Source organism: Emydura macquarii, unplaced genomic scaffold (assembly GCF_026122565.2).
Source record: "Emydura macquarii macquarii isolate MOO-44397 ecotype Brisbane River unplaced genomic scaffold, CSIRO-AGI_Emac_v2 contig_2694, whole genome shotgun sequence".
Taxonomy (NCBI): domain Eukaryota; kingdom Metazoa; phylum Chordata; order Testudines; family Chelidae; genus Emydura; species Emydura macquarii.
This window is the reverse complement of record NW_027132831.1, coordinates 106,828-120,104: the sequence shown is the minus strand read 5'-3', so window position 1 is coordinate 120,104 and position 13,277 is coordinate 106,828. Positions and strand designations below refer to the sequence as shown.

Below are 13,277 nucleotides of genomic sequence, written 5' to 3'. Positions count from 1 at the left end.
TATTGAAACATGATCTAAGTGTGGGAAATCTCCATCATGCTCTGTCAAATTTTGCCAGTTGCCTGGGGTCACAAACCCAGGGCAGAGAGGAATGGGTATCATCCTCTCCTCTATAGCAGATCACAGTCCCTCTGGTATATCACTGGCAGGGTTATTTCTCAAAGCCAATCATGCAGAGTGTGGCGCACTGCTGCAGATGCTCAGGCTCACCCAGTGTGCAGCAGTGGATGTGTCATACGTGGTTTTGCCTACTGTCCACCTGTCCATGATCTAGTGCACCCGCACAGCTTCCGAGGGCTCTCCCTGCATGCTAAAGACATGGCACAGACTGGGATCTGCAGCAGGCTTCATCCATCACCTGGAGGAAGTCCTCACCCTCCACATGGAAGCAGGTAAGTAAAGCCAGTTGAAACTTGCCATTTCCATTCCAGGGGAAATTGTGACATTTTAAAAAAGTTTTAATTATGAATCAGAAATAAACCTTGACATTCTGACATTCCCACAGAAAGGCAATTCTGAACATTGCCATTTAAATAACAATCAAACCATTTCCATTCCATTTTCTCTAAATGGGAGTTTCCCTGGGCTGCCCCTTACTCCAGAGAACACCTCAGGCTGCCCCCAACTCTCGGGGAGTCTCTGGACTCCCCCCAGCTCATCTTTGCTCCCTCACAGTGCTTTGGCTTTCCTGGCTGGAGTTGAGGGTTTCCTTGTGACACTGTGCTCAGCCTTCTGGCCAGTGGCAAGATTTGCTGCTCCTCAGACAGCGTTGGGCGAGCTCAGCTCCCCTCCCTGTCCCACAGCCAAGGTGCTCCCCACATTTCTATAGCTGTGGTTGTGTGTTTCCACAGACCCAAGGTCAGTGCCCACCCAAGGCTAACCCTTCTGCTACCGAGAAGATTGATTGTGCAGGTGTTACCATTAGAGCTTAGAGCAAAAATCCGACTACACTGCAGCATGGGGCCTGCTGGTTAGCAGGGGAGGGCTGTATCATGTGATAGTGCTGCTGGCATTGCCAGATGTTTTCTAGGAGCAGCACTTACCAGGTGACTGCTCCTTTTCCCTCCCCTCCCTTTGCTCCATTAATGAGAGCCTCTATTTTCTCCGACCAGCTACCAGGCCTACTTACGTTGCAGCTGTGCTGAAGGATGTCAGTAGAGTACCACAGTGAGCTAGTCCTTCATGGCTACTTCTTCCACCTGCCCTTGAGTACCTCACAGTCAGACCCTCACACTCCTCCCTTCCCAGCTGCCTGGCATGCACTTAGCTAGCCTGATCAGAGTCACCACCTGTCACCTTGTACACCATGCCAGGATGATTAATCAGCAGAGAGAGGAACTGCTCTGCCTCTCCCTGCTCCTCCACCACCGGTAAGGGCCAGGTAAGAGCCTGCACCACATCCTCTGTATTCAGTACATTCACAGATGTCTGTTTCCTCCATGTCATACATTCTACAATACGTGGTTGTTTGCTTGCAGTGGGTCATTGTGGTCAGCTCCACGTGTAGAATTTGCGGGTTTGAGGTGGAGGATGCTCTGTTTGTGGTGATGTCTATTTTAGGTCTGACCCCAGCTCTTACCGTGGATGCTAAATGTGTTCCATCCCCCTCTAGTGCTCCCATGAGCACTTGTTCCTTGTGTGCAAGTGCTGCTGTGCTATCAGGAATGGCACCTTACTAATGAATGGGAGACATTGCTTCTGTTCATACGGGAGGGAGCACACATTGTGTGCTGTGTTTCCCAGAGCTCTAGCCAAAGCCGTGACAAAGGGGCTATTCCTGAATCCCAGCACACCTCTTCTCCATGCTGGAGCACACTCCCTACACACTCCCTACAGAGCCTGCAATAGAACCAGGATTCCTGAGACTCACCATTCCTCTGCTGTCAACAAATATCTGTGAAACCCACTGGCAAAGTATCCCATCCCCCTCTAGTGCTGGGCCTCAAAGAGGATGACAGTCTACTACTGCTATCAGTTACTTCTTTAACTCAAGTGGAAGAGGCCTGGATGGTGGATAAAAAGGCTCTAACCTAGCTGATGTGGGTGTCAATTTGGTGCCACATAACGGAGTTTCTGTTTTTTCATTTGCATTATTAAGAACCTAGGAAATGACACACACACAATTACATTAAAGAACATTATTAGAGTTATAAAGTCAAACACTCAGTGCTGGGAAGTGCCAGAATTCAGGCTACCCGTGCAACTTTCATTCAGCCTCCTTGCGACTCTGCTTTATGATTCCGTCTTTACTTCCATGATCACGTGCTATTTTTTCCACTAGACCCCTACTTCATTCTGTGCACAGGATGGACCTGCCCGGGGAATTAGTCCGGGTTGTACGATAAAAGAATCATAGAATCATAGAATATTAGAGTTGGAAGGGACCTCAGGAGGTCATCTAGTCCAACCCCCTGCTCAAAGCAGGACTAACCTCAGCTATATCATCCCAGCCAGGGCTTTGTCAAGCCTCAGCTTAAAAACCTCTAAGGACGGAGATTCCACCACCTCTCTAGGTAACCCATTCCAGTGCTTCACCACCCTCCTAGGGAAAAAGCTTTTTCTAATATCCAACCTAGACCTCCCGCCCTGCAACTTGAGACCATTGCTCCTTGTTCTGTCATCTGCCACCACTGAGAACAGCCTAGCTCCATCCTCCTTGGAACCCCCTTTCAGGTAGTTAAAGGCCGCTATCAAATCCCCCCTCATTCTTCTCTTCTGCAGAGTAAACAAGCCTAGTTCCCTCAGCCTCTCCTCATAAGTCTTGTGCTCCAGCCCCTAATCATTTTTGTTGCCCTCCGCTGGACTCTCTCCAACTTCTCCACATCCTTTTTGTAGTGGGGGGCCCAAAATTGGATGCAATACTCCAAATGCGGCCTCACCAATGCCGAATAGAGGGGAATAATCACTTCCCGTGACCTGATGGCAATGCTCCTACTAATGCAGCCCAATATGCTATTAGCCTTCTTGACAACCAGGGCACACTGCTGACTCACATCCAGCTTTTTATCCACTGTTACCCTCAGGGCCTTTTCTGCAGAGCTGCTGCCTAGCTGCTGTGTTTAGGATCTCTGCCTTGTTTGTTGCAGGAGCAGGAATCTGGGTAGTGCAGGAGGCAGGATAAGAAAGGATGGTCTCACGGCTAATGTAAATGAAGATTTAGATGCCTTGGACTCAAGAATTGGCTTCTATTCCTGCCTCTGCCACAGAGTTCTTGTGTGATGCTGGGCAGGTCACTTTAACCAAACTTGGCACAGATGGTCACTAAGGCTGCAGGTCTGTCACAGAAGTCGCGGAAGGAGATCGCCATGAAATTATGCTCTGTGGCTCCCGCCTGTCCTGGGACAGTGGGGCTGAAGCTGTCAGCTTCTGCAGGCTGCAGGACCTTTCAGCTGCCACAAGCAGTGAGGGTCCCAGAGCTCTCAGCAGGGGGGAGCAGCTCTCAGCTTCTGCGGGGCCCCCAGCTCCCAGCTGATGTCAGCTCCTAGCAGCTGTGGGTGGCAGGGACCCGACGGCAGTAGGGACCTAGCGACTCTAAGCCAGAACCGCGGCGGGGACCTCCTGCTGTCCGCTGGGGCTGGGAGCTGGGATTGCTGAGCTGCCGCGGGCAGCAGAGACCCAGAGGTGGCAGGGACCCTGTGGCTCCAAGTGCCGATGGTGGCTGAGGCGGCAGGGACCCCAGCTCCGAGCCGCTGCAGATGGCCCCACAGCCTCCAGATGCGGCGGGGGCACCCCACAGCTGTAAGCTTCCCTGGGCAGTGGAGAAACCCCAGAACCCCGGGTCACTCCAGGCTGCTGCGGATGGCCCCCACAACTCCCAGCCGCTGCAGGGGACATCACAGCTCCCAGATGCCACTGGGACCCTGCAGCCCAGACTCACCACGGGTGGCGGGGGAACCCCACAGCCTTCAGCAGCAGTGGGCGGCCCCGCAGCCTCCAGCCTGAGCTGGCAGACCCCACAGCCTCCAGGCACGGGCAGGGATGGACCACAGAGCTCCGAGCCACCAAGGGGGAGGCCGGAGCCCCAGTGCTGGTGGGACCAGCTGGCGGTGACTGCTGGGCCCTCCCTCTCCCTTAACGGGGCTAAGGTTCTCATCCCCTGTCCCAGGCTTCAGTAATGCCCTCAGCCCCTTCTCCCCCCATTGTTGTGAGTACAAGTCACAGACGTGACGGGCTTCTGTGAATGTTTGTGTGTTGCCCCGACCTGTCCGGGACTTTTACTGAAAATAACCATGACACAATCTTAGCCGTAATGGTCACTAACTGTGCGTTCCTGGAGTCTGAGGGCTGAAGTGCAGCTGCGCTGAGCACTCACAGCTGCAAGGGAAGTTAGTGGGAGCTGTGCTTGAACACATAAAATGCTGCATAATGCCACACAGTTGAAAAAATGATGTCCTAGACATCTCAAATTGGGCACCCACACTTCGTGGATATGGTTAACTTTAGTCTCTCGGTCTCTGTAGAATGGGGTAATATTACCCCACAGCCTTATAGAGGTATTGAAAAGATAAATTCATGCAGGCTTGTGAAGCACTCAGGTACTATAGTGATGACCACCATAGGAAAGTCCTTGTGGAAGTGAAAAATTCTGTCTTCAGAGCAGGCTTTTAATAGTGTGCAACACATACACCCTGAGGACACTCATAGCGTGACGAGGAGAAACTGAAACATTGAACAGCTGCTCATTCAGTGAACACTGTCCACCCAGTGCACTGAATGCAGCAGGGTACTATGAACAAAAATGGCATGTGATCGTGGAATTAAACCACTGTGTCATAATGCATACACACAAGGGCACAAATTAAGTTTCTACAGACAGCCTTAATTCTGGCATTTCCTAACTTTTGAGTGTTTCTCTTTGCAACCTTAATAATGTTTTTTAACATAATTTTTGTGTGTAATGTATCTATGCAGTAGAACAACCAAACCGCACAACAGTGTTATATTTTCCGAATCCCTAGTTAAGGGAACATTCCTGGCAGCTGAACAATTACTTTTGTTTGTGTGTAATTTTCTTTTTGTAACAACAGAAAACTAAACTGGCCCGAGCCTATATAATTGGCCTGAAAAGGAAAAGGTAATATCCCAAAACATTTCCCTGATACAGAACTTAGTCTAGCAAACTCATTCTCTTCCACTTTACTACTGCGCCTGTCTACCCATTCACACATTCAAGGTTATCCCTGTCCATCCATCCATCCATATTGGCCATCATCAGCCCTACTGCAAAGAATGGCAGGGACTGGGAATTCTTATGTCAAGAGGATAGGCAGTGCCGTGGTCAGATACTCACATCATTTAGCATCAGGTCATAGGTGAAGAAGATTTTGGGTTCATTCAATTCAGCCGGGTTTATGACCCGCATCAGAAAGACAGATTTGATGAATCTTTGGCCTTTGGAGAACTGGAGTGTGTCATCAGTGCCAAAGGCAGAAATCAGGCGTGCGGTGTCACCCTGTAATGGGAGCAATTTACTGCAAAATCCTCCATGTGCCATCACAGCTACCACATACCTACATGCATACCCCCTTCCACTTTCAGTCACAGACATACATATACACACTCACAGTATGCATGATGAAAAATACTACACATATTCCACAAATCACACCACACCACAGCCATTATATCCTTACAACAAGACATACATTAAAATGCATCCCACACATTACAAGCGAAGACACCCCCCACACCACATCAGTAATGTGCACACACACTAATATGCCTCTCACACACATTGCACTCCTACACAAAAACCCCCCCAGCATACATATGCATAGGTGCAACAACATAACACACTTCTCTTCTGCACACAGGTTCTTGATCCTTTCCTATAAGGAAAAGTTGATAGGAAAACCTTTCTGAAAGCATCATCCAAACACATTCCCCAATCATATCACACAGTGAACTATAGTATTCACATACACACATACATAGGAGCTGGCGAGTGAAAGAGAAGAGATTGGAGATCAAGAGGAAAGGTGTAAGGATGTGGATAATGCCGGAATCTTCAGACGTGGTCATTAATTTTGGGACTTCCATTTTTATATGTCCGCAAAAGTTTTCTGATTTTCAGGCGCTGAGGTCTGTGACCCTCAGAACCAATCTCAATGCCAACTCGCAAAGGGTTCACTGTTCTATAACAGCAACTCCTAACAGGCCTGACAAGCTCACTACAACTAATATATTGCTTTCATAGTATTTATCCATAATAGTGTCATGTAAGGTACTGAAGGCGGGTCTCATGGTAGGCATTGATATTACTGTAAAATGTATACACTGATGATACATAAACTGTTATGTACACATACTGGAATTATGTTTTAAAGTCTGTCACCTGGCAGCGCTAACAAACAGGTGTCTTCCAGATGGGAACAAGATGTGTGTCTCTCTGTCAAGTGTAAGTGAAGCATTATACACCAAATCGGAATACGACATAAACAGGAGGAGGGGAAGAGACTTGAGACTAAACCACAGGAGGTTGTCCTGTCTCTGGGGAGCAGAGACAATCCACTTTGGGCTATACGAGGAAGGCAAAAGGACAGCACGTTTTGCACTCCTGAACCTGCTCATGTGGGTTAGTGCTTTAGCTGTAAAATTGCTTTAGCCAGGACTTTTAGCCTGGTAAAGTTAAGTTTAGACTCAAAGGCTACGTTTACAAAATCGCCACCGCCAGATCAATCTTTCAGGATCGATTGAGCGGTCAGCGAGAGCTGCTCAATCGATCCGGAAGTCGACTGAGTACGTCCACCCGCTCAGGTAGTGTAGCGCAGCGCTGAGACAGCATTCCCGTCGGCTCAGCGCAGTGTGAACAGCGCGCAGAGGGGAAGCTGAGCAGTCGACTCTGCGTAGTTTGCGTAACTCCCGTTGAATGCCACTGAATCACGCGGTCATTGTGAACCAGTCCTGAGAAGCCTTTTGTTTTACATGTAACTTGTTCTTATTAACCCTGCTCATTATCTCTTCAATCTTACTCTTTGTTACTAAAGTTATGGCTGTTTCGCTACAAATAGATTACAGTCCTGTGACATCTAGTGATGATCTGGGGGGAAAAGACTTCCGGAGCAGAGTGTATTTACACTGTGATAAAGTCAGGCCAGAGGGCTGCACAAAGGCATACCAGGGCAGAGTGTGAGCCCAAGAATGCCTAAAGCCCTGGTTCCTGCAAGCAGGGGAGAGATGACTGCAGGACAGTTAGAGACACCTGGACCCAGTGAAGGGCCAGTCCAGGTGCACTTAAACCCTGCCTTCCCTAAAGGGAGCGGGAGAAGCACAGGTGGAGGAAGCTGCCAGAAGGCTGGTAGCAGCTGGAGGAGAAACACCCCCCACCCCCCTCGGGCCAGGAGACAGTGCTTCTCTGCAGCTAGCCAGCAGAAGGAAGAGCAAGGTACCTCCCAGGCCCCAGCCAGCAGAAGGGGTTGAAGTGTGAGACCCACTAGGGAGGATGGCTGTTTACAGCATGAACACACCGACTTTGAATGCAGGGGTAGTGAAATGTTGTTCTCCTTATTGTCTGCGTACGTGGCAGCGGGGCTGTGCTTAGCCGGCCCTGACGCAGGGATTGTGGCCTTAGGCTAAACTGAACTGCGCTGGCTATGTGGGGTAGGGTGTCAGATCCCAGTAAAAGGAGGGGGAGGTGTTCCTAGCTGGAGGAACGGGCTCTGATGAAGAGTCCTTGGTGCTATTGGATCCTCTCCCTCTGCCCTGTTTAAAGACGGCTGCTCAGGCCCAGTGGAGAGCCTTGTTCTGTTAGGTGGTCACTAGAACTGGAATGACTGGTAGCCAGGTGTGGGTGTTAACCCTTAGCTCTGCCACGGTGCAGGTTTCAGTGAACGGGACTGGACAGCCTACGCAAGCGGCAAGGCTGTGCACGAGTTGCTGAAATCACCGAGCGCTGAGTTCCGGGGCAGGCCCTCAAGACTTGGCACCACAGAGGTTGCAGTGTGCAGGCAGGTGGCAGCAGAGACAGCGACGGCACAGCCGCAGGCCGTGAGCGAGCAATGGTGCAGCAGTGGCGGGGCAGCGATGCAGGGTGACTGGCAGCAGCAGAAGTATCACTCAATGCCTCCCCCACCCCCGGGCTGGGAGTGAACGCAGGTGAACGCACCTCTGAACTCTGGCTGTTTGCTGACTAAGGCCAGATTGTCACACAAGCCAGGTGAACAACTGAGACAAAGGACACTGCCCAACGTACTCTGGAATGGGTGTGTGCCTATGGTCGTGTGCTTTGGAATGTGGTTGTGGCGTTTTTCTGAACTAATGCTGGGTTCCCTGTCCCTTTTAATAAAAGTTCTCTTTTTTGTTATGCACAGACTCAGTGCTTGGAGCGGAAAATATTGCCCTGTAGAGGTGCCCATGGTGGTGTACCAATGACAAAGCAGATCTTTTGAAAACAGGACTCCTAGGTACTACAATAATAATACTAATTATTAGTAATAATAATATCACTAACTCATATTGTCATGTTTAAATTGATCAGACTTTTTATTGTAATTTTGCTATCAGTGTGAAACCCCTGCTCAGAATTTAATTAAAAAAGAGCCGGGGTTGGAATTTCCCAAGCACTTTTCATTTGTCTATTCTGTTCATATTGAAGCATTGGATTTAATAGGAGCTGAGCTATACAAACGATGAGCACGGCTCATGTTAAAAACTGCACACAAGTGATGGCTCTATATCTGTGAGGTTCATTGGCTCATACATTTACCTTCTTTCTTAAAAAGGCTGTGAGCCATGAGCTGTGAAAAGAGAGACAGACAGAAAAAGAGAATAAGTAGGGAAGGTTGAGATGAAGGGTAAAGTGCGTTAAGAGACCTCAAAACATCTGCCTAAGTTTAGTTAAGTTTCCTAGAAGCCAGGGGTTGTATTCAAGCCTCAGACGGTTTTGAGGTTCACACTCCCCCAGTCCTGAATATTGCTCAGACAATGGTTGATATTAAAAGGGAACCACTAATCCTCTCAACACACATCATCATAAAAAGCTGCAATATGTTCCTGTTTTTAAACTGTTCCTGCTCCTCTACTGGGATAAGAGAAGTTCCCTTTTTAGAGTCTCTGGTACATGTTGAAATGCGGGGGGGCATGCTTGTTTCTGTTGTATGTGACTACTTGTGCAGAAGCTTGCCTCCTCCATTACCGTGATAGCCAGGTCATTTGGGTCACACGTCTGGAAGTAGCGTTTGAACCGCATGATGGTGAAGGTCTCATCCTCCTTCAGTGACAGTAGCTGGTAGTCCTGGCTCTTGTCCTCCTCAAGGTTTTCTTCATCCACAGCATGCCAGTCCTGTATAAGACATTTGGAAGGAGGTCAAAGCAAAAGAGGAAACAACACGGATAGGCGAGAAGTAATTTCTCATCACATACTGAGACAGCATCTCTCTAAATAGCACTGGTGGGAATTGAATAATGTTAAAGTAACTATGATATTGAATGTCCTCTCTGCCCCCATTGCCAATTTCCTACAAATCAGAGAAACCAGTAGTCACATCTTGTCTATTTCATTCCTCTCTCTTCAATGTGACAGTCGCCACTGGAGCCCCTGTGTATAGACACCTACACTGTGACCTCTGGCAATCCAGCCTAGAGCAGGTCAGAAAAATGTAAAAAACTTTTCCCCCCATTAAAAAGTGTCAGTTAGTCAAAACCAGAATGTTTCATGGAAACACATTGGTTTCAATACAAATTTCATCAGAAAGGTTTCTCAGATCCAGGATATTGGGAGGAGAGAGAAAGCAGAGTTTTTCTAACCAGTGGGGTAGAGAGTCTCTCTCTCACACACACTTTTTCTGACTACTCCTAATCCTGACCCATGTCAGCTGAAGAACTAAAGTTCAGTCTATTACCAGTAATCCTGTACGTCACACCATTATTAGTGAGACTGAAAGTGGATAGGGTAGAATCATTGAGGGTCTGATGATCTAGAACAAAAGTGAGGGACTGAATAATATTTCTGCACAGAAAAGGAATTTAAAGTAAACAAGAACATGTCCCAGACTGGGCTGAATGAGATTAGTCGTACAGGACACAAATGTAGTGAGAAAAGAGTTCAACCGACCCAAAGAAGATGGAGACAACTGTATACATGAAATGACCCCAAAACAAGATTCACAGCATGTTATCGCATCCAAGCAAATTCATTCCTAATTTCTCACCATTAAGGGCTCCACACAGAATACTGCTTGAGGACAGTACAGAACAGCACTGAAATGATAGACAAGAGATCCACCCCCAAAATTATTATGCTGGGTTTTGTCTAGTTTCAGACAACTGTTCATGGGACAGTAGCGGTCTGCACAGCACTTACTAGTGTTGCACAAATAGCTGGTGTTTTTTTCTCCTTATTTCCAGGTCCTAAATTGCATTGAATTGCCTCTAAACATTCATCAACTACCTTCCTAATGCTACTTGTCTGTGTAAGCAACTGAAACAGTTGTCATAGGAATATTATGTGATTATGAATTGGACCAGGTGACCAATTTAATTGTAAATGTGAGAGGAGGTGGCCTCAGTTGCAACTGAAAATGGCGGTGCCGTCAAGAAACTCAGTCACTGAAATCTAGTCTACATACTATAAAAAAGTTTGAGGATTTTCCCCCCTTTGGAATGGACAAAGAATAAAATTTCCTAGGACAGGAGACTCCTATGTCCCCTTATAAGATTACCACCTCACTCCATCCCATTCCAAATTAACAAGCAGGACACTTTGTTATACTATCTATGTGCTCAGAATATTTCTCTGGTACAAAGTACAATTTTTTCCAATTAAGTGCACTTAATACATGTTTCTTTGCCAAATGGAGCCCCCTCCTCTATTGATCATGATTGTGAAAGCATTTAAATTGGAAAACCGATTAATCGATTCCTCAGTCCCTCCTGTCTGTGAGCACATGTACCCAGGACAAAAGTTTATCATGGGTTAAGAGGAAACATTTTTATAGGAGCCTCTTGTTAATATATTGGTAACACATCTCTGCTCCTATTCCAAAACCTAATTACCGCCTTTGCTGCATTTCCTGATACCCGACCTGACATTCTTTTTTCTGCTCAATTTCATTTCCACTGTCTCTCGTTATAGCTTCTCAGATAACTCTAACCATTCCTTTCCAAGCTGAGAATCACATTACAGAGGGGAGTTTGAAAATGCCTCCTTTGTTTTCTATTCTTTTGTAGGCCAGGCCGAGAGCAATAGTTTGATAACTAAAATCTAAACCGCAGTCTGAGACCTCACCAATATAGAGATGGTCTAATACACTGAAATATAACAAGAAAGAGCAACAGTGATAGCTTAACATCCTGATGTTTATTCTGCTGTCACTTAGACATCCTAGCGTCCTGAGTTCTAGGGGTGTAATTGTGTTTACAAATGCATGGGAAACATCCTGCTTTAACATTCTGTAACACCTTGGAGCTTTGTTCCTCAGAACTTATGTATGTTTGTTTGGGAACATCCTGAGGCCCTTTTGCTATAACAAGTAAGTATCTGATGCCTATCAAGAATGCATTTGTGGAAATCAAGGAACATCCATTGTAAATAGGTCTCTGATAATGAATGTCAGTGGAACCCATATTGATGGTTAATGCTACCCTGGTATATGTTTTCTGTCTAAGATTGTAGAATGTAGTATTTGGTGGGTATGTGATCCCAATTAGTGAATTTGAGAATGTTCTGTTAAAAGTAAAAAGTTGGTTTCATCCAACCCATTAAATTGGGGTGATCTAGGGGTAGGAGAGATAAAAGTTTCTGTGTTGGTAATGGGTAACCTGGAATGGCTTTGATTTTTGCAAAACCTAATCAACTGGGGTTTGCTTCTGCAAATTCAGAATGAGGAATGGTTTGGATTCAGGTTACATTTTATCTGGCCTTTCAAGAATTTGGAGAAGACAAAGTGGTCAAGATTTCAGATACAAGGTTCTGACTTTAGCCCATCTCTAGCCCGAAATTTAAGAAAAACAAAACATAGCAAAACTCAAGGGAAGTGAAACAGACAAAATGAATGTCATCAGAATCCACTGAAATAATCCATACATGATTTCCCCTCTCTCTAGTCATAGCGATGGGGGTCATTGCACATAGGCATGTTAGTAAGCAGAAGCATGCAGTGTGTTCAGGTATGTATCTAAGTGAGGGCAGGTAGCAGGTTTGTCTGCATGAGCATGTATAGTGGTGAGGGATGTAGGTGTGAACCTAGCTGCATGTTGAGTGTGTGTGTGTTGATGCGGATACAAATGCCCAGGTGTTAGCAGGACTATATTGCTTCTGGAAGCATCCTCCAACTTGATGGTAGGTGGAACGATCCCAGATTTATCCAATTCTTCCTGCTTGTGAACTCAGCCCACACAGAACACTGCTTTGAATGCAGTAGGTGTAAAACATGACCCTCTGCAAAGTGGTAAGAAAGGGAAATGTTTTCAACTTACAGAAAAATAGATGCTGCCGTTGGGGAAAACACCCCCGATCACAATGTCAGACCCAGGCAACTCTCCATGAGGGCTGAATCCAAATGCCACCCAGCCGGCAGTGCGGACCTGGAGCTCGAAGGTCATCGTCTCCACTTCATCATGATCCCAGCGCATGTAGACCATGTTTGAGTGGTCCAGGAAAGTGGAGAAGCGCAACAGGGGAGTTGAGGGCTGGCTGGGGCAGAGGCATAGGAAGGACAGGAGGAAAAGAAGGCTCTTGATCCACTGGAGGCTCATCGTCTTCATCAGGAGCAGTGTCGCCTCTCTCTCTCTGGCTGACTTCCTGGGCTGGCTGCTCTGAGATAAGAAGCCCAGCTTATACAGCTGTCTGGCAAGGCTGGGCCTAATGCCAAAGAGGAGGGGCAGCAACTTATTCTTCTACATCTGATTAAACAGATGGCAAAAAGTCAACGCTTTACATAATACACCTTGGCCCCATGCCTGGGGGAGGCAGGTACCAAGGACCCCATGTGCTAGTGTCATGAGATATTGAACAACTCTTTGGACCTGCCTAGATGCAGGCAGAGACTCAGCATTCCCATCCAAATCAGTATCCTGAGAGCCAGCATGCTGCTTCAGTTCACATAGGGAAAGGATTTTGACTCCTCTTATCAGATTGCCCGTAGCTTGAAAAGGCCAGAATGAGCCCCAGTCATAGAATCACAGAAGATTAGGGTTGGAAGGGGCATCAGGAGGTATATAGTCCAACCACCTGTTCAAAGCAAGACCAACCCCAACTAAATCATCCCAGCCAGGGCTTTGTCAAGCCGCACCTTAACCTCCAAGGATGGAGATTCCTCCACCTCCCTAGGTAACCCATT

General features: G+C 47.2%; 1 protein-coding gene across 1 annotated transcript in view; it reads right to left on the bottom strand.

The window, feature by feature from the left end:
• The window catches only part of LOC137164756 (putative DBH-like monooxygenase protein 2), a 30,339-nt gene extending 17,646 nt beyond the window's left edge, over window positions 1-12,693 (bottom strand). The window contains exons 1-3 of the mRNA XM_067565687.1: window positions 12,415-12,693; window positions 9,134-9,280; window positions 5,291-5,452 (exon numbers count right to left, since the gene is read on the bottom strand). Coding sequence (XP_067421788.1) covers window positions 5,291-5,452; window positions 9,134-9,280; window positions 12,415-12,693 — 588 coding nt within the window. The remainder of the gene's footprint in view (window positions 1-5,290; window positions 5,453-9,133; window positions 9,281-12,414) is intronic.
• Between the last annotated feature and the right edge of the window lie 584 nt (window positions 12,694-13,277).